Source organism: Cataglyphis hispanica, chromosome 7 (assembly GCF_021464435.1).
Source record: "Cataglyphis hispanica isolate Lineage 1 chromosome 7, ULB_Chis1_1.0, whole genome shotgun sequence".
NCBI classification, from domain to species: Eukaryota; Metazoa; Arthropoda; class Insecta; order Hymenoptera; family Formicidae; genus Cataglyphis; species Cataglyphis hispanica.
Window position 1 is genome coordinate 1,666,946 of NC_065960.1, and position 22,226 is coordinate 1,689,171.

The 22,226-nt window shown below is 39.6% G+C and overlaps 1 protein-coding gene across 6 annotated transcripts in view; it reads right to left on the bottom strand.

Moving 5' to 3' along the window:
* LOC126850893 (SH3 and multiple ankyrin repeat domains protein 2) overlaps window positions 1-22,226 on the bottom strand; it is a 113,226-nt gene that overhangs the window by 17,255 nt on the left and 73,745 nt on the right. For 4 of the 6 annotated variants that reach the window (XM_050594340.1, XM_050594339.1, XM_050594338.1 and 1 more), the window contains exons 3-5: window positions 19,437-19,778; window positions 16,320-16,337; window positions 889-1,014 (exon numbers count right to left, since the gene is read on the bottom strand). In XM_050594340.1, coding sequence (XP_050450297.1) covers window positions 889-1,014; window positions 16,320-16,337; window positions 19,437-19,730 — 438 coding nt within the window. In that variant the 5' untranslated portion in view covers window positions 19,731-19,778. The remainder of the gene's footprint in view (window positions 1-888; window positions 1,015-16,319; window positions 16,338-19,436; window positions 19,779-22,226) is intronic. The other 2 variants (XM_050594341.1, XM_050594337.1) reach the window with 1 other exon arrangement.

Here is a 22,226-nt window from a genome sequence, read left to right on the forward strand (position 1 = left end):
GACGAGGTGGATGGGCGATGAGAACTATCACCGGTTACGCAAGAAAACCGCGGGACAGGATCCAGATCTCGTTAACCCGGCACCGAATTATTTGTTTTTCGCGAATCCCCGTTTTAACAGTCATCGCACGGACCGAGTTGCGCGATTCGTTATACCACCGAGTGATTTATGTGCAGTAAGGATAGCGAGGATCATCGCGATGATTAATTACGTAATACGTACTTCCGCGACCTCCCTCCTTTCTCGTTACGTTACGTTCGACTTGAAATTGAGGATAACGTAAAAAAGAGAGCTGTCGCATACATCTTGAAAATACCGTTTTGTTGAATAAAGTTCTGTCAAAGCCAATAATATATTTTCGTACAAGACTACAAGAGAGAGTATCATTTATGAAAATGTTTTCGTCATAAGAAAGAAGTATCGTAAGAGGTATTTTTTCCAAATTATTGCATTATTTATAAAATTCTATATATCCCAATATTTTTTGTTTTTGATAATCAATAATTAATCTTTTTTTAGATATACAATTTCCAATTGATTCTATACCACAATATATATAATATCTTCTGTACAATGTAACATCTTTTCTTCTATTCAACAGAGAAATGTAATTGAACAACTCGAAAAGGTATGACGTAACTAGATCCTATCAGGCGTGAAGTGGATCTGCTGACAGCTTTAATGTACACGCGAGGAAGCTACTTAACCGTTCCGCTACTAAAACGGGAAGCCTTCGTCGTGCGTTAAAACTATAACCGTGCGAGAAGAATAAACGTCCCTGTGTGTATTGTTCTTCCCTTATAATAACAAACAGGATTAGCAGACAATCCGGTCGCGAGAAGACTTAACAGAAAAAAAAAAAAAGAAAAGAGAGCGTCTTTTACTTACCTCCAAGTACCCGACAGGTCCATTGAATGGATAATCGCCGAGGCGGCGTTCCTCGTCCAGGAATTTCCCGGCTTTTCCATTCACCGGCGGACAGAAGAGACCGTAATTGAAGCTCTCCTTCAGTTCCTGCAAGGCATGAAATTTTAATATTAAAGCAAAGATGAATCGGCGCGGAAAAGGATCAAAGCGACCCGCCACCCCCACTTTTCCGTACGACACATGCAACAATAACGAACATCGGGTATATCATTCCGGAGTAAGCGTCAAGCATAGGATTTCTAAATCGATTCGCAAGAAAAAGCCATTCTTTTTCCAATTATTGTCATGCCTGTTCGATTATTGAAGGAACTCGATGCAATTGCATACTTATATATGTGGCGCACTCGTAGTGTGTACATGTCGCAAAACGTCAATATAAGTAATGTAATATTTACTTCATGAACGTAAAGATATTATCAATGACCTTAAAGTTATTTTGGATTTTGCCAGAATTAATAATGTTAAACTTACCATTCCCTTTAATCCTGCAGTGCGTATAATTTTTTATTTTTTAATTATATAAAATATTTATATAAATAATATATACAATTAATTTTTTTAAATACTCATAAAATATTTTACACACACACACATAAATTTCTATTATTTTTATATATCTATTTCTAAAAAGATATCTTTGTGATTGAGATTTTTTTGGAGTCTGGGGATTCTGAATCGTTTAGGATCTTTTCTACACATTTTTGTCGTTAAATCAATGTCTTTGGTATTCATAAGCAATACGAATAATAAAGCGAACTACACTTTGTCTATGAATATCAAACGAAGGCGAATGATGAAAATCAATTGCCGATTGCGTTAACAATATTCGCGACGATCGACGGCACTGGCGGGGAGAGCACTCTCTTTTTCGCGATATTATAATATTTAGCGGGTAACGACTCGAGATAGGCGAAAAGAGCGAGGAGCAACACGCGTGCCAGGTACACCCGAGAACCGCGTATTATCACCATATACTCTGCTTATGCCATGCGAAAGATCGGCGACGATGCGAAAGAAGACAGCCGCGCCAACCCGACAATCGTGGCAACAATAGCCAAGAGTGCAACACGTGCCAAATTAAAGGCTTCGCACGGGAAAAAAAAAAAAAGAAAAAAACTACGGGTCTCCGTACCTCGCCTCATATCGATGGGCGGAAAGATGCGGTCGACCATGGGAAAGCCGCAAAAAAACAGCTGACATCGTCGTCGAAAACGGACGTAGACGTTTAGCGGCAGATGTGCCCCAACGTTTTTTTCTTACGTCATAAAAAAACATAGATCTAAAAGTGCATTCGATAAATGGTTTCACGAGGAAAAAATTATTATCGAAAGATGTATCTGAAAATTTAACCTATGATTTATACGCTCGTAAATACGCACGCGCGCACACACACACACACACACACTTGTTGGAGATTTTAAATGGATCATGTTTGTCTAGGATAAGCGCAATGGGTTCTAGGACAGATTATAGAAGCGCGGCTGTACTTCCGTCGCTTTTAAAGGTTTCGTTTGACCGCATTCGGTGCGCTTTTTCTCAAGGCTCGTATTTACGAGTGATATAACGTCCTCATTTCGCTCTTCGTTCGCTAAGCCGATTCAATGACACGTCCATGACACGCTCGTCGGTGGTTTCCTTCGTTATGCAAAGCTTAGCCAATGCTAGCATGTCGTTAAAATTGAGATTTGTAACGCATATGAATGAAGAGATGGAAATGAAGAGGCGGCCTTGCGTCAGTGAAATTCATCCACTTTAACGAACGTCCATCTACTCGCTTTTATAGGATAAACTAGTTTCTTCTATTTTCATATGTTGAAATAAAATATTTTTTTTTTTTTCGAAAAAAAAATTCTGTTTTCTTAGAACGATTATAAAACACGACGTTCACATATGAAAATAGCGCGGGAGCAAATAAATTAAATCAAGAGAAACACTTGATTTTTGTAGAAACCGAGGATCACGCCTTCCTTTGATTTATCGAGATCACGAGTATAATCCGCTTTAACCATAACTTCTCTAATCGACATAAATTGAGTAAGATGAAACCATAATTTGGCGGGGTAAAATCGAAAGAGAATTTACTGAAAGATGTTCATTCTCTGATCTCGCTCGTCCCCGTCACTCACGTCATCCCGGACAAAAATGAAGCAGTCCTGCCAAACCGGCGCTCCTACTCTAATTAGTGCCGCGGTAATTGCTTCATAAAGTCCCAAGAGGCGGCATAATCGCACCATAGCGAAACGTGCTTCGAGTTTCTTCGATTACCAGGGGAACGGGTGAGAGGCAAGGTCGTATAGGAACCGAGAAAGAATGGAAAAAATCAATGATCGACGATTAAAGTAGAATCGAGTAGAATTGATTACCATTATCATCTTGCCTCGCTCGTAACCTTTTTCGTCATACTCGCGAGTCATAAAGAATCGATTCCTTCGAAGGGCGTGAGTCTTGAGGACTCGAGATTCTCGTTCCCTCGAATAAATTCTCCTGCAATCTCTCCTACGTTTCTTCCATAAAGAGATTTCCCCGAGATTTTTTTTTTTATCATAAACTGTTTCGCGTAGATCTTTAAGACAGCTCTTACAAATCCTTATAGAAATCTTATCGAGTGTCCTCGAAAATGCATTCGACAAAAGTATGGGCGCATTTTTCCGCATTTCCCGCGATCGACGCGAGGAGAGAGTCGCGTTAAACGGCGGGAACCTTTTGTACGGCCCTGTATATGGGAGAATAATGGCCGAACCGTGTCTCAATCGTGCTTTATGGGATGTAATTGCGGTCTGGCGAGGGGGGACGCTGGCCACGCCGATGTTTAAGCTCGGCCTGGCCAGCGCCCGCGCTCGCATACGAGCGAGGCGGATAGGAGCGTTACGGTTTTAACCTTCGCAACGAAGCACGAAACGAGTTTTCGTCTTCGCTCACCGCCGCGCAGCATCCGATCGTGCAGCCGATCGTCATTGTCTCGTCGTTGCATCGATCCCTCGCGAATTTTTCACCCCCGCGGTATTCTTAATCTCTCGCATTTGAAATCAAACGAGTTTGCGGAAGTTCTAATAACGAAAGTTGCGGGAAAGTAAGATAGAACCGGATGATCGAGTTCGAGACATCCGTCTCAGTTTCAGTTTCAATCTGTTTGAAAAGTATCTTAATGCATTGTGAAGAAGAAATTAATTTAAGGCATTTCATCTAAAATTTAGTTATCCAATTTCTCTTTCTTTCTTCGCCCTTATTTTCTCGCAAAATTCTCATGATTTATTCGGCAGTAAAAATGTCTCGTAAATTGATTCATCTACTGAACTTTACCATACTTTTCACTAATTTCTGATTCGTGCGATGCGACGATAACAAGACGACTTACGATCGCGTAGGACCCATATGACGCAAAAAAAAAAACGGTAGACAGTGAAAGCGGTAGGAGGCGAAGGTAGACACAGAGAGACAGTAAACAGGAGGGGGTGGATGAGCGGCACAAAGGCGAGGTGGAATCAGCCGTCGTCGGCGTTAAAGAGGAGATACGACCCATAAAATTTCGATCTACGGAGAGAGAAAGAGAAAAGAGAGAAGGGCGGGGCCGCCGTAGCGGAATACGAAATCAAATTGTCGGGACGCATCGAAAAAAGCAGTCATCGAGAGTTTAACGGCGATTCTTTGGACTCGCGTCCACGTTGGCTTATGTCGTCTGTACGCGTCACAAAAGCGTTTCGAGGAAACGTTCGAATGCGAAAAACTCTGGGCTATCACATTCTGATTGTGAAGATCGACGTAAGATCGATCAGATATTCCTATAAACTAACGATAATCTTATCAATCGTAAATAGCGTTGAAGTTTATCGGCTTACCTTAAAACGCCATAGTGTTGATAATATTATATTTATATTGATATAAATTATCTGATAATATTATAGTGATATTGATTAATACAATTATCATGCGCGATCTCGGATCCGTAGAGGCAAAAATTTATATAACGATTGATGGAATTGACAACGCGCGATAAGGTCTCGCCTTAACGTAAAACGACATTACGATACAAGAATGTGAGAACTTTTTGCGTAGCGCAAATATTTGTCTAGAAGTTTATTCAAGCGTTTTTTCTTCTTCATCCATCAAGATTGACTCACGCTATTATCGTAGAAATTCCGCATCGAAATTCCGCGATACCGAACGCATAAGTGGACTTGATAATTGAAGAAAGGTTAATGACTAATCTCGATAAGATAAACCATTTACAGCCCCATCCCTCTTCCCTTCTCCCCTCGGAAAAAAAATATAACGAGCGACTTCTTAACGATTAGCGACGTTAACGCTAACGGGCTCTTAATTGAATATCTTGGTCGATCGTTTCTACCTCGAAAACGCATTAACGTACACACTTTTATGATCCATTTTATAAAGGCATTTATAAAGTGTTCGTTAAGTTCCTAACCGAAAATTAAATAGTGTGCGCGCGGGTAACTTTGCGTACTGCAATTTATAAATAAATTATCCTGTAACTTTTAATTCTTTTAATCCTTGTAATATGAGCAACGAGAAGTTTTAAAGTAATGTTAAAAAATATTATAATAAAATTGCAAAAAAAAGTTCGTTTCGATTTTCAAAATATATATTTAATAGCTCGGAACTTTGACTTGGAAAAGTCGGATAAATACGAAATATTTCACTGTACTTGAGAGTAACCAGTAAGAACTTTGCGAATGATGTACAAAGAGCTTTCGATACATTCAATTTATTACCGGAAAATGAAGCAAGAAAACGAAGAGGCGAGCGACCCGCTCGACTGCGCGAACGAGCGAAAGAGGCGGAAAGGGAAGATCTAGTCTTCCGGGAAGACCGGGAGTGCTGACAAGAAGGGTCCTTTAGGTCCTTTATTGATTCTTAAGTTCGCTGCTTTTTCTTTCACATCAAACTGGTTATTAAAACTGGTTCCGGTTTCGTCATCGACCGCTATTATTGGCGCTTAACGGGGATTATCCCCGTTCTTTTCTTGAATCGCGATGCAAAAAAAAAGCACTTTAATTTCTTAACCACGTAAAAACCATTGTTTTATTATTCGAAAGAAAATTAAATTAAAATGCCTACGCTGAAATCCCTAATAAAATTTTTCATAAAATAATCGGCTATGACTTTTGTAACGATACGCGTTTTATATTAATACGTTTTTTGCAATTAGGAATTTAAATTTCTTTTTAGTTTCTTTTTAATTTATAATAAATCTAAAAAAAATTCTTTCTAATGTTTATCAGTTAATAAACATTTCAAGTCAATAAATATAATTGTTATCGTCAATCATACAATTTGAGAGTTTCAAGAGATAAATAAATCAGTCATTATTTAATTATCACAATTAATGATAGTAATAATAATATTGGCATTTATTGCATATAAATTAGTATAATATGATGTGTATGCATCATTAACGAAGGTACATAAATCGACGATTTGAGAGCGCTGTCAACGCTGCCAGTCGCACACTTTCACTGACTCGAATAAAGATTCTAGAAAGAATCCTTACCGCACGGTATACTTTTATGGATATCGTATTCATTAATTCGCATCAAACGCTCGATAATCAGTACTCGTTAGTTTCGAGTTACGTCGGCAATTTCGAGTGGGCGTCGTCCCGAGAATAATTCTATGATCCCTTTAAGAATAACGCGTTCGATTTTCTTGCTCGTGTAACACAGCGTGGAGAGGAAAAGGGGAAAAATATATCTATCCAGCTTGATTAGCGCGACATCGTATTTTCGTCTCGAGACCGCCGCCATATTCGCCGTCGAATCGAATTTCGTCAAGTAACTCAATTTTCTAGATCGCAGAATCGAGTGAGCGTTTCCACCGGTAATTGGCAATCAATTCCGGGACGGGCGGCGACGATATTTCGATCACTAGCACTGACTATGATGTTTTATTAAGCAAATTACACTTTCAGCAAGTCATAATGTTATTGTGTTGTGTAACAGCGCGACATGATTAATCGCGAGATGATTATTCAAGCGGTGCATGAATAAAATATGCAGAAGTTCTCGTTCTCCTTTATCAAATTTAAACGTCCTTCTCTGCAAAAAGTAAAATGACGAAGACACTGTCTTGGATAGAATCAGTATATTATCATTGAAATCTCATTGAAAGAATGAAGAAATATCTGTCTGTGATACTCTGGCTGTTTCAATCAGTGATATTAAAATGAAAATATGTATTTTATATACAAAATTTATATAGCAATATATTTTATTAAAAAAAATATTTGAATTTGACCGAGTCTTATTCATTTTTTTTTTTTTTTCTAAGCTGTAATCATATCTTAAGAATATTAAAAAATATAATAATTCTGAATACTATTTATACGCATTTCATTCCAAATATGTGTATGTGTGGAGACTTCTCTCAAAAAATAACAATCTAAAACAAATAGAAAAACTTCTAAAAGCTATTACATCTTTCAAGTATATACAATTATTACTAATTTTTCAATGAAATCTTTACTGCTATAATTAGTGGAACATAAGAATCAGAGAAGCAAAGTGTGAACGTTTTCTAAAATACTCACTAATTTTCTGTAAAATCTTATCAACTGCTCTAATCAGTGACATCTTTGCTGATTCATTTTAAGAGAGCACAAAAAAACGCAATTACTGCTTCATAAATTAGATATACTTGGGAGTGAAATTTCAGGCGGGGTCGCGCGAACGAAAAAGAAAAAAGAAATTCCTGTTCCTTAATCTTAATTAGCCCTTTTGTAGATAGTAACGGGTAGGAAATAAAGATCGCGACAAATTGTCACGTACGACAAGCTTTTTGTGCCAGCCGTGTAGCTACTCGTTTCGACGCGATTCCGATTGAATTATAGAGCGATTATCGGACTCGTTTCGTGGCGCGGGTGCGTTTCCGTGCTCCCGCGACCGGTAAAGGGACCGAAATTCTGCCGCGGAAATGGATGGTTCCCGATTTTAATCAAGCGTTAACTACGTCGTTAGCGGCAATTCCTACAACTTGGAAACGCGCGCGCGTTTTACACGGTGCGCGCGAGGAGGTGTCGGCTAATCGAACTGGAAATTACAGCGACAAACTGCGCGCGAGAGTCGCACTCTTCACGCTCCTCCTGGCCTCCTCCTGAATACGGAAAGTCAGAGCCTGGGCGACTCGCAAATTGGCGGATATTGGCAGTCGGTCGTTTGGCAGAGAATTTTTGCCAATTAACGGCGGAAAGTTCATTACCCTTGGTGGAATGTGTCGATGTGCGACACAGGTTCATCTATTCGTTGCTCCGCGACAATCGTATCGCGAATTTATTTCACACAGCCTCTCGGATAGTGAAAATGCAAATGAAGTTACGTATTGCATGTAGAGTGATATAAGTAGATTCCAAACCTGATATTTGCAAAAATACATTACATAAACGACTAAAAGAATTCTTTATCGATGAGAAATAAAATTTTCGGTACAATTAGAGAAAGAGTAATACAATAAAGTAGTATAAAGAGAAAAAAATCTAACATTTTTCTTTCTCGCATATAATGCACCGTCTCATATCATCTTTAAACAATAAAAACTGCGTAGCGGCCTTATACGGTCTTATCAAAGAGACAATTTGTTTGCGAAGTCATCCGCCTTGAAATACCTCTGATTATTTCTTTTTCCAACGGGAACGATACGAGATAACGGAAAACACACGAGCGTTAACGTATGGATCGCCGTTTGGTATAATTAATTGTTGGCAAGTTTATGACGAGTAACAACTCTCTTTCCGTGTCTTAAATCGGAGAGAGAAGAAGGACGAGGGGAAAGCGCGCAACGAGGTCTGACGCGGGAAGATTTATTTCTGTGGTACAACTCCATGTCGCTGCGGCATCCGGAGAATCGCATTTGTATCGACTATTTATAGCGACGGAGTATTTGTCTCGATAGAAGTCTGGCACGACGCAACGGATCAATCTTGCGACGGAGGCTTCGATCGCATAACATATTTATGTACGATTCGATTTCGAAGTAATCGAAGTAATTTCGGAGATATGTCATCGTGATCTGAAACTGACTGTGACGTCGCATAAAAGTTATATAAAAATTATTGATTTTAAACCTCGTTGCAGATAAACAGAGATATTATTATTAGAGATATGTTATTTAATTTAATTTTCTTTTATTGTTATAATAAAGGAAATATTAAAAAATATATAAATGTAAGTTTTTTAAATTGTCTCGAGTGCAATCATTAATCTAGTTTACAGATATAGAAATCAATATTTACAGAGGAAAATAACATTGTTGTATCGAATTTGAAAAGCTAAAGGATTTCTTCTCAGTTTCACACGATAATTATGCTCTCGCAAATGATGCTTGTTGCTCTGCACGCGTTTGCAGTCAATTTAATCTCACACAATATAAAAATAGACTAAAATCGATATTTCACCTCGCAGGAATATGTTGCGTGATGCGTCGTCAGTATAAAGGAAAAGTAGCAAATAAAATAATGACAAAATTAGGATAAAAATATAACTGGCTGTCATTAATGTCATAAGTTAATTGACGTAATCAGTGCAACGAAAAAATAATATAATAATTTATAAAATTATATAATTGTAAAAGGGACACTATTTATAACGATTAGCTCGGTGTTAAAAATTTAATTAAAACAAAATCTTCATTGCTAATTAATCATCGTCCAAAACTTATGTAGGTTACGCTAATCCTTTGCCAAACAAATGATTAAGAAGATAAATTCTAGATGGATTGTTTAACGTGGAAATCTTTGTTTAATTAAAATGCGATACATCGAGCTTATACAAACAATAAGATAAATTAACTTTGCGGTATTCTCAGCTGAATAAAAAATCTTAATAATCTCTATATAAAAATAAACTTTATTTTATCTCCAGAAGCAAATATCTCTTTTTTACTTTCTAAAACTTCCTTTTCAAATTTCACTTTTAAACTATTTGTTATTTTGTATCAGAAAAATATTTGCACGTATTATATTGTTGATAAACAAAGTGAGTGTGTATTGCGAAAAAACGGGCGCCAGGAATAATAAGAGTTATTCTAGTCAGAAGGACGATATACACAAGTTCGGTTTTGTTGATTGTTGCGTCTACAAGCAATACGAATAACGATGGCGCCAAGAGGGAGCGAGACGGCATAAAAGCCCCTATACACTACATTTTCGACGATCGCGTATCCCGTCGATTGACGTCGCGCGATTTCTTTGCCAACCGCTCTCCGCGTGCTCGATGCGAGATATATTCTCCGTGCACACTCCGTGCACATTCATACAGAGGGGATGGGAAACCGGGCAACGTGGCGGGACGGGGGAATGAGAGGACGGAGGAGGAGGAGGTAGAGACGTAGGTAGAGAAGGAGAAACGTAGGGGAGGCGTACGTACAAGGAATTCATGAATACGAGATTGCACTCGAGGAGCCCCGGGTAAAAGGCTGCTGCAGTTACCAACTACAGCCGCACGGTTAGATTCCGTCGAGACTGAAAGAAGCGACCTTATATTACAGAACGATACGACGGACGCGAAACTTTTTCACTCTTTCGCGTCCATTTTTTTTCTCTCCCCTCTCAAAAGAACGCGACTTTTGATGTACCTGCTGCTTGCGATTGCGAGAGAAAAATAACGAGAAAAGCTGTGCGTATTTTTTAACACAAACGCTAATCGTTCGTTCCGACGAAGAAATTTTTGACATAACAAGAGATTGAAATTTTCAAGTGACGATGGAGAAAAATTTGATAGATGTCTGCTCGTTTTATTTCAAAATATTTAATAATGTTTAAAATGTATTTAAAATGTCTGCTAATCTATCTCTTTTAAAATCTATCTCTTTTATTAAATATATTTTAATAAGAATGTATAGAAGAAAATAAAACTCTTTTTTTATTAAAAAAAAGTCCTTTTCAATAATGTGTGAAATATTTATACGCATGTTAATTAAAATGAAAATTCTCTAAGATAATTCGCCAGCAAGGTTGTTAACGCGCGCGCGAAATGTATATTTAATAAACATTTAATATATAAGTACGCGCCGTTTCTTTCCTCTTTAAGCAAGTCGCTATCGGCGCTTTTCCAGCGGGAGTGGTAAATACTCGTCGCTAAATTGAATGAGCGGCAAAAATGTTTCATCAGGGATGAGGACGATCTGCGCCGCTGGCGCGATCGAGCCTCGCGTCCGATGATCCGATGTGCGCGAATCGCATCGTATCTTCGAGAAGAGAGTTTGCCCGCCAGGAACGAGCTAGTGATTTCGCGAAATGAGCGGCAACGATTTCGGATTCTACCAGTCTATCCCGGCGACAGCCTGGCCGAAGGGCAGAAACGCGACCAGCAATTTTCGAGCAAGCTCGCGTGTCCCTGTTCCTGTCCTTCCTCCCTCCCTTTATGTATCCGCGCATTTCTCAACCCGAAGGGGACTCGATCGTTCGATCTTCAGTCAATAATTGGCTCCGGTTTGTTTCACCGTTTATCCGAAAATCACACTTCTTTCCCGACTCGCTGCTGGAGCAAAATATATCTCTCTCTTAATTTTCTTTCTTTCTCCGATCTCTTATTTACTTCGCTGATTCTTTGGTGATTTTGTATTTTTTATATACTTCTTTATATCCGGTTGCATTTTCTCTCTTTCATATATATATATATATATTTCGACATTTCACATATTTATTTTAATTATTTAATTAATTAAAAAAATTTTATAATTATATTATTTTTATATTTTCATGATAATATTCTTTTGCTCATGTAATTCATCTAAAACCTGTTTTACAAAAAGAATCTGAGAAAAGATGTTTCCTCTTTACTCTAATTACTAATACAATGACCAAAAAAATATAACACTTGTCCAATAAATTTTAAAACCGTTTTCGAAAAGACGCACATTCATTCTTCGTAAAAATATCACCGTAAATTTTCGCATCGCACACGATTTCAGCGAATTTCAAGTTGCCTCGCGAAAATTGATCTCCATTTAGTAATTTTCACGAATATATGCATTATGCAAAAACACGATCATCGATCTCCATTCGGTCATTCGCGCAAAGAAAAAAAAAAAAAGCACACACCGCTCTCCGCGTTCATCGCGACGAGGTTGCCGCTTGTCGATGCCGCTACGTGCTGCGGAAACCTGGCCATCGATCTCCATTCGATCTATTCTCGTACCAGTTCACGGTATACGATCGATATATAAATAGATCGACGTAGTGTGTACGTACTCGTTCAACGACTCGCGCGAGTGTTCGTCCCGTGTCGGCGTGCGAGATTTGTCGATCTTGACAGTAGGATCCTACGCTCTCTCCCGCGTGTCAGGCATATATTGTACGCACATCGGTATCTTTTGAACGGGAGACCATTCGTTTCCGCCAGTCGTGTCATTTTATTCGCGATAGGTATGCGAGCGTACGCGCCCACGCGCTGCGAATTAAACATGTGTGAAAACACGTTCGAGAATCCAAGTGCGAGGACATCTATACCCGTCATTAAACAAATCGATCTAATGATGCTATTGCCATTTCGAGCATATCTATGCCTCCGTTTATCGTGAAAAACGTGTGTATAAAAAAAGCTTCACCATCAACATTTCGCAATGTTTTAAGAAACCTGATACAATATCAGTCACATTTTTTTTTGCTAATAAAAAATTGGCTTGAAATTAAAATCTAAACAAAAAGAGTACTTATGCTAATTTTATGCAATTTTCAAACTAAATCTTGTTGTTCTAACAGTCAAGTAATCTGACGATTAGTACCAAAATTAAACTTTGACATCCCAAAAGATTTATTCAAGCATCATAAAAAAAATTCCCCTCCTAATTTTTTTATTCCGAGAAATTTTTATTCCGCGCGTATTACAATTTAGCAACGCTTCCCAGCATAAATTATCTTCCGATAAACGTAAAGGGAACATTATTACACGGTACAGGCGCGAGAAAAATATGCGTTACAAAGTGACGACGCGCAGATAGCCCGAAGCCGCCGCGGGGTAGATAAAGAAAGAAGAGAGGAGGGAGGTAGGCGAGAGGGGAGGAAGGACGCGATCCTATCGGAAGTAAAGGATGATCCTGGTTCACACAATCGTGGATCACGGTGATCGCGTCTACGCCTACGAAGTCCTGCCTTCTCGATCTCCTGCCACGGATCCTCTCTGGCCGCTGGCCGGACTGAATTTATCCGCGCCGAGATCCTCCTGCCGGATATGCGCAACGATATACCATCGACGCGCCGGTATAATATTCGGTCTAGTTCCGGTACAGTGATATCGCGGCGGATCGTGCACATTTGCGGCGATAAGCAAATCGGCCGATCGCGATCTCCAGGCAATTGCTTCCAGGAGCTAACTATCGTCGCTTAATAATAAGATTTTATCGCGAGGTACATTGATAGCTTAGAACGTGAGATTACATTACATTGAAATATTAAACTATCGTCGTAAATATTTATGCGTTAGTAGAGTTAGTAGAGTTATAAGAGAAATTATTTAAATTTCAGAAATCATTAAACGTGGGAAAAGGATGACATCAATCATGTAGAATTTTAGAGTTATGTTAGTGACGCAGGCTTTAATGAATATATAAAAATATTTCTTATTAAATTATTAACAATTTATCGCACACCGAATATAAATCATGTTTGTCCTGTCCATTTATAGACAACTGTTCGTTTTAAACTTGCCATGTTAAGGCTTTCCGTATCCTATTCTTGATCGGCGAAGGCGAGACGATACTTACGAGATGAACCAAAGGAAAGGAGAAGAAGGTGAAGGTGGAACAATTTTAACGCGAGAATTGGCTCCTTAGGCCAAGGCGATTGAAAGCGATATACACGAAAGGAGTAACGAGCCGGGATCGTTAGCGGTACACGGTGTATTTAGAGCGTCTGACGATAACAATAAAAAGGATAACGAATTCCCTGGCCAGCTCTCTCGCTTCGAGATTTAAAATGCACGCATCGTCTCGACACATCGACACTTTCATTGGAGATAATTTCGAGAAATAGATTCTTATATAACTCGCGAGTACAAGGCGTCTCGGGGATATCGCTTTTACAAAATCATGAGAGGAACAAAGAAGATCCTATGCATTTTTCTTTCACTTCACGAAGTGAAATAAAATTTTATATTATATATAATATAATTTATTAAATTATATCTTATATAATTTTATAATATATACACTATCTAAGCATTTTGATAAGAAATATAAACTCTTCAAAGAAAATTTAAAATCTTGTACTGAAATATTTCTCGTTTAAAAAAAAAAACTTAAAAAAAAAAGACTTCGAAAAAAAAAAGAAAAAAATATGAATAAATTTGAGTACACAAATACATTTTCTCCGAGTTAAAAGGCGCTCTCGTCCGCGAAATGCAACACGGCAATCGATGTGGGTTCAACGGTTTCGTTAACCTCCCGGCGAAAACGAAAGTCACCACCATGTGCAGCAACGTCCGAGAGACACAGCGGCAACATTAGCGAGCGGCGATGCTCGAGATGGTCTCTCGCCGGAGGAGGTCGACAGTGTGGCGGGCGACCTCGATCGAGGACACTCGCCCGGTGAGAGAACCACGGATGTCCTTTCGAGCTTTCGCGTTACATCAGTCGCGCATTATGATGCAAAATGCGTGACGTAACGCCGCGTCTGCCAAAAAGCGTGTTTTTTTTTTTGGACCACGTGTTGGTCCGAATCGAAACTTTCCTCCCCTATTTTCAATCTCAATTTTTTCACCTTTATGGATTCTAGAGGATTTCCTTAACAATTCGACAAGTTTAATTTATAATAGAAATCAAGCTCCTACTTGATATCTCAAATAAAAAGTAAACGAACAATTTTTCACTTTTTAGAAATTAAAAAATAAAAATATCTGATAAAATTAAATTAGATTAAATAATTTTAGGAAATATGTAATATTACTGTTTAAAGTAAATGTTGGATTGAAAATTGAAATCAAAAGTGAGAGAATTTCTCGACTCAAATCACGACGCGCAAAAATTACTCTCCTTCCTGTGCTTTATTAGCATAATTAGACGTAGCTTGGCGCGATTTTGCTGACATGTCACACTTGAGTGAATCATAGTTATAAACGTGGTTTACGAATCAAGCGACTATAAATGTCGCAGGTAATCTAATCTGCAATCTCCGATTTCATCTAAACCAATGAGTTTAGCGAATCCGAGTTATAAAAAATATTAGAAATGGCAAGCCTTACACTTAACACGAGTTTAAGTCACAGATCGAGCATGCGTTCGTCCGTCACGATTGCTTCTTGATCGACGTTTTCAGAAACAAATCTCGATATCGTGCATTCGAATGAAGAAAAAAGGGACGCGATGAGAATCGCAGAAATTTTATAGAATACACATGTATATGCCATCAATTTTCTTATAAATCTAGTGATCTCAATTTCTATTGCTAATCCAAAGTCTTGTCGCGTGTCCTCTTGATATATCTAACATTTAAATTCAACGTTCTATATATCATGAAAGCAATACAATCGTGCTAATATATATATCGTGCAGAACTACCAACTATTATAATTGCGGAAACCAATATTTAAGGACAATCACGTTGCTAATGTGCCTCGACGAACTATGTACGTGCACGCTAGTCGATATTTCGCCGAGACATCGCGTACGAGGAAAATCTAAAACTATGCGCCGCCAGTCTCCCCATTCTGTATTACACATAAATCGTAATATATTCGCTACGAGAGAGATCCAAGCACGGTTATGAGGAATGACATAAGAGACTGTAAAATTCAATATACATTTCCATTTCCCCAACAATCCTTTAACTTGAAATGGACCGCATGCTTGTTTTTTTTTATTATTATTATTATTATTATTAGTTCATAAATATTCAAGGGATTGTCAAACAAACAAAAAAAAGGACAGAGAAAAATTAACCATCGCTATCTAACCACGATTTGTTAGCAAAATGCATAAAAATAATCACTTTACATAACTCTACTACCATAACCGGATTGTATAACAAATGCGCAACGTGATAGCAACTTTCTCTGCAAAGTCACTGAATTAAAAGTTAATAAAGCGACGTCACACATGTGTATGAAAAAATAAAACTCGATTTGTAAAACAATACTAACGTGTCTCTAAGAAAAATCGATAATTTAAATATAGAAATTAAACACTATTATTAATTAAATCCGCTCTACATCGAAAACATGTGACTCTATTAAAGCTGGAAAATACATTGTATATGAACAGTGACAAATGTATCATAAAAAAAAAAAAACACTGGTCGTCATTCCTTTTAAAGTCGTCGTCGGATCGTCTCTCTCGTCGCTATGCAAATAAACGCAAAACGACACATACAAAAGGGGGAGAGGGAGAACGACCGATCGACGAGGAACGAAAGGCGTGGTCGCATGCTATTAGTAATAGTGAAGACGTACCCTGTACCAAGTGGCCACCTGCGAGGCGCTCGGAAGGGGTGGAGAAGCGGTGTGATTTATCCGTAACACGAACCGGAGATGTGGAGGGTGGTGGTGGTGGTGGTGGTGGAGGGCCCGAGAGGCGCGTTTTTTTTTTTTACGCGCGGTATTTGCGGTATTCGTACGAAGGGGAGGTGTGCGCGCGTTCGTAGATAGGGCCCCACACAACACACGAGACGGTAGTAGCGGCACAGGTGTGGCGGTTGGTGGTGGTTGGTGGCGGGTGTGGAGTGTATTTCGCCCCCGTGCAGGGTGAGGCAAAAGCAAAAACAACAACAACAACAACACCACAGGTCAGAAGATACACGGTTATCGGCGATTACGCGCGACAAAAATATATGTATATATATATATATAAATCTCTATACACATGTATAATAAACGTATGAATAATACAAGTGCAGATACATATCGTGATGAAACGTCGTCTCAGGATGAATTGGAGCGATCGTTTGACATATTAGTTTTTTTTACAACGATTTATAACTGTCGTAATGTATCGTATAATATATCGCGCCAGTATTTAAATATTTACATAAATGTTTAAAAATGATCACTGAATTCATCCTGAGTGCAGGGCAAAAATTTCAATGAATAAATATAACTAAAAGTATGTAAAAAAAAAAAAAGAATAGAAATTAAATTTTAAAAAAGAATGAAACAAGATCGATGGTATCAGTGTACACGTTTTATCTTTATATTTTCATGCCAATAAAAAAAACATAATCCTCGTGTATAATCCAATCAATGGACCGTACACTTACTCTAGTACCGCGGTTTTAAATCACTTTAAATTTCCTTTACACGTATCTGATACCAAAATCGTGGACGATATACACATACTTCTGCTATTATAAAGAAATCTATAAATCAATTTAGCGGAACATGAGAGAAATAAAAGAGATAATTCGCAGAGACGGCAATTCGACTCTACGGGAGAAACTAAAATAGAGTGTAGTGGGAAAAAAGAAAATATCGAATCGTAGCTGATTCATTTTAGGCGAAAGAGGATTTAAACAGGGACATATATCGGGGTTTCTGTGCTGTACCTCCTGTGTCCCGGAAGGCAAGCATGTGGGGCAGAAAGACGACACGCGTGAAAATTCTTGCGTGACAGACAGCAGAAGAGAGAGAGAGAGAGAGAGAGAGAGAGAGAGAGAGTGAGATAGAGAGGGAGAGAAAAAGGACGGAAGACAGAGCGTGACGGCTTCACAGAAAGCGAAAAGCCACACATATATTATCGATATTCTAGTCTCTATTTTGCTCTATAACAGGAACACTGTGTGCGTGTCCATTCTCGACACGCCTCGGCAACAAAGTGCGTCTAACACGTGCTCTTGTGCGATCGTTAAAGTTCTCGAGAGTCGAACGAGAGCACGACGAAAGCGAGTATGCTCGGTGGGATTCAAAGGCGATGGCTATCGGATCGTGCAGCATTGTGGACCGAACCGAACGAGATTTCTTTGAAGTCGGATGAAAGAAAATTCAGCAATCAACGAAAAAATAGAATTACAGTTGAAGAATTTACTGCACAATAGTAGTGAGTGTAACCTGCTTTTTTTTTTTCTTTTTAACTCGAAAAGCAATCTAAATATAAATTGCTCAATTTTAAAATTGATTATCTTGTATAACTGAAAATGTATAACAATTTTGTGCAAATTCTTCATATATATATATATATATAAAATATACATATGCGCTTGATTGCAGCAATGTGGATCAATGACTGAATAGCATTTTCTCTTCAAAGAAAAAGATATTCTGAAATAAAAAGAAAAAAAACTCGGTCCGATTATCGTTTTTGAATCCCGCGTATACTTGTGACTGTCGGCGGTCCCGTGGGACGATTCGCCAGCAGAAAGCAACAGAAGAGAGACTGGAATCTCGCTCTCTCCTCGCCTCGAGAATTCGTCATTATTCGCTCTGGCGGCTCTTAATTTCGCGCTGTCTGCAATCTCGCGAAATCGGCATGTAAAGCGCGCTGCTACCTGCGCTCTCAGTGTCCAACATTGTGCGTTATACTTTTTGCCGCCCGAGGAACTATGAGCGGTTTCGCGACGACGAAGAGAACGGACGGGCGGGAGGAGAGCAGAGGAACGGAGAGTCAGAGATAGAGAGAGATAGAGATAGAGAAAGAGAAAAGGGAAAAGGGAGAGAGAGAGAGAGAGAGAACGGGCGGAGAGAGCGTCCTTCGAAAAAAGCCTGATAGAGTCCTTGGGATGGGACGTGGTCGGTGCGCGTGCGCGAGAAGCGGATGCACGGTGATAAATGACAGATCCGATGGGGTTCGACCGTAATCGGCGATTAATCGATACTCGGCGATCCTCGGTGAAATATACACGCGACCGCAATTTCCAGCGGGAACAAATCGCCCCGGGTGGCGCAGGTACGAATTACATTATACTACGGCTCGCTCTCCTCCGAGAGATCGCGGGCGAATTTCTCAACGAAACACGGCCGGCTCGAGGGAACGCGCGAGAGTATATACGAGAGACCGACTCCGCTCCGCGGGATCTTACTCTCTCTCTCTCTCACACGCGCCACACAACTCGCGCTAAATCGGGGTTACGAATTACATTTACCGGCGTACTTTCGATCGCGGGAGAATTTCTCAACGAAATACGTGTAATTATCGTGCGAAGGACTCCGGCCCGAGCGCACATCCACGATGGAGACGGCAAAACGAGAATCCGCCACGGGCTTCATAAATTTCCGACGTAAGGATCGTCCGGCCAGAAATAACACGCGGGAGAAGGTTTTGCGCGCGGGATTTATTGCCGCGAAAGAGAATAATGCGTTCCGTTTTCAATTTCTCCCCCTCATCTTCCAATGTACGCGTAGCAACCTGTCTGTCCGTCCGTCTGTCTGTCTTACGCGCTTATCGAGCGCAGCCGGGAGAGAGAAATTTTAGTCCGCGAGTGAATCGTTCGATCGTCGTTAAGAACACGTCGATGTTAAACTCTCCCCTCCAAGGCTCAACAGGCTATTTTCAAGGCTATTTTCCTCGGGATATATTCAAAGTATATCGACGAGAAGAGCTCCTCCGTTACCTATACGAGGAACCGTCATCGCTCATACCTTGGGCAAGGACGCCAGACACTGCTGCTTCACGTCCCAGACCAGCTGATCCTTCGGGAATTGCAGACACTTGCTAACGTAGAGCTCGGGCACGTGGATCCGAGCGAGAAGCATACCCTCGTTGACGGGGGTGTTCTCCGCCGCCGCGAGCGCGTCCTCCGCATTTTGCTGAGCCTGAGGCGTCGAACCACCCTGAGTCCCGTTGCCAGGTGAGTTGTGCTGCTGTTGCTGCTGAGGCGACTGCTGTTGGGGCTGCTGCTGCTGCTGCGGCGGCTGCTTTGGTCCCGCCTCCATTGCGAGGACCTCACGGTTCCTGAGGATTCCACCTTCAATAGCTCACATCTGAAATCACGTTGCACAATCATTGATATGTGTTTAATTAATTGTATTTTCAATAGAAAAAAAAGAAAAATAAAATATATAGCATTTTAATAATTTAATAACAATAAGAAATTTTGATAATATGTTAACAACTGAAGAGAACATATTTCTTTTTCAAACTTACTCCCACATATCACCGAGATGCTAAAAGATTACGTAATCAATTCCTAGAAATTTACATGTTCTTTTACACATCTATTATCGCGTTAAAACCTTTTCAAAGTCGACAAAGTGTTAAAAAGTTATGCAACCAGTTCGTGGAAGTTGATAGAAAAATCTGATGACGCTATTCCCATTTCTTAATATAATCGAGGGTCGCCGAATTTTTTCTCGCCGTTCAACTTTTTGCTTCTCCAAGAGACCTCCAAGCGGTCGAAATGATTGAATCGTCAATCATTTTTTCTTCTCATTAATTCCCGCAATCCTTGAATCTTTGAATTCTTTCAAGCGACTTGCAAAAAAAAATATACAAAAGTTTTTCCTTTTTTTTCTGATCGTGTCGACGGAAAGAGGTAAATATAATAAATACTTATCTTTCCGGGAATGCCTTTCGGTAAAAAGTGGATTTGTTAATGAGCGTATAAGTACCGTAAATGTACGCGAGAGACGACGATCGCGCGAGAAAAGAGGATGCGTTTCGATTGTGAAAAAGATGCAAAGAAAGGAAATTAAAAGGATTCGCCGTTTACGATCAGGCCGAGAAATAACGGTAAAGGACGGGGGATTACTGCAATGAAAATAAAGAAACGGCGCCGAGACGCCGTGCCACGCAATTTTTAACGCTCATAAAAGGCATTTTATATGCTTCGCGCTGCGCTGCGGTCCCTTCCTCCCTATCGCTCTTTCTGTTTTTTTTGTTCGCATTTTTATTTATTTCTTCATGTTTTTTGTTTCGCGATGCGTAATCAAAGGTCCGAATCGAAGCGAAGTTTTAAGAGTCCTGGTCGCTACCGCAACAAGCCGTGCCGACAATCGTACGAGAGCGCATCTCGCTCGGGTAGAGAGACGACCGTAATTTATATAACGCCAGGAATGGCTTTTCTTCCATACCGGGGGCCGTGGGGAAAAGAATGACCGATCCGTTCGAGGCGCGAGACTCATCGTTTTGAATTGATTATGCAAATTAACCGCGCGCTCACCTTCGCGTCGCGACTCGATGTACGTGCGCACAGGGCCGGGCCCTCCGTACAGGACGCCACACTCCCCGCCACCCCGTGTCCCTATAACGCTGAGAATGAGAAAAATATATACTGAGAGAATTAATCTCGCCTTTACCTGCGTAAAGTTAATCTATGTGCGTATCAATTTATATTCCGATATTTAAATAAGGAAATAAATGTAGAAATTTATTATAGAAACAATTTATATAAGAAATAATTTATGCGCTGAATAATATATGTATTAATAATATATGTATTAATAAGTAGTAAAACGTAAGCGATAAAACTCTGTTCTTCTTCTAAAAAAAACCTGTTTCCCGACAATATTTTCAACAGTACTTTATTTCCATTCTGGATATAAATATATAGTTATGAAGCAACATTACGGTAAAGAGAGAGAACAATTTTTTCCATCTTCCAAGCATCTCGTGATTCCCGCTACGTATTTTCAAGCCGCGTCTACCATAATGACAAGCTTAGATTAATTAATTAACTCCTATGCATCTATCGTGCGTTACACTCGACATTCTTAAAGGGAACGAGAGCCTCCAAAATTTGAAGAATCCATGATTCATGAATTCTCGAAAAGATAAGATGAAATGATAATCTCGAAATATCCTTCTGAATCATCATCATTCGGAAAGATTTCCATGAACGAGCCTCTGATAAATGGATTTCTGTCCTTTCTCATCGTCGGTGATGTACCGTGGCCTAGCATGATATGCGTATCGTCGCGTAGCAAGCTAAGCGCGTATTCGTCTTTATCTCGCATTCGCGCCACCGCCGCTTTCGCCGCGCGATAACGCCTTTTATAATTCCGCCTCCAACCTGTCGGATTAATCACCGACGATAACCTGACGTCTTAACAAGCGCCGCGCGCGTGATCGCTTTCACTCGAAAGTCTTCACAACGCGACGAAAGTCGCCGTCGTCAACTTTTATTTCGCAACTCGCGTTGTCCTACACGCGGCGATTTTGCACCGCAAACCGTGTGTAATCCCGCGATTAAGGCGCGGTACTTGCGTCATCTTCGGTAATGGAGTGACATGGGAATTTTAAGATGCGCCGATGTATACAGGGTGTCCGCGAAATTGCTCCATTTCTTCATTTTTTCTTGGCAAATGTAAAATTTTCTCTTAAAAAAAATTTAATCGCCCACCATTTGTTCAATATTAAAAATAAAGTTGAGAGATTATAATGAAAAATTTAGTTAAAATTAAAAATAGAATTTTATTGTTTTTTTTTTCGCT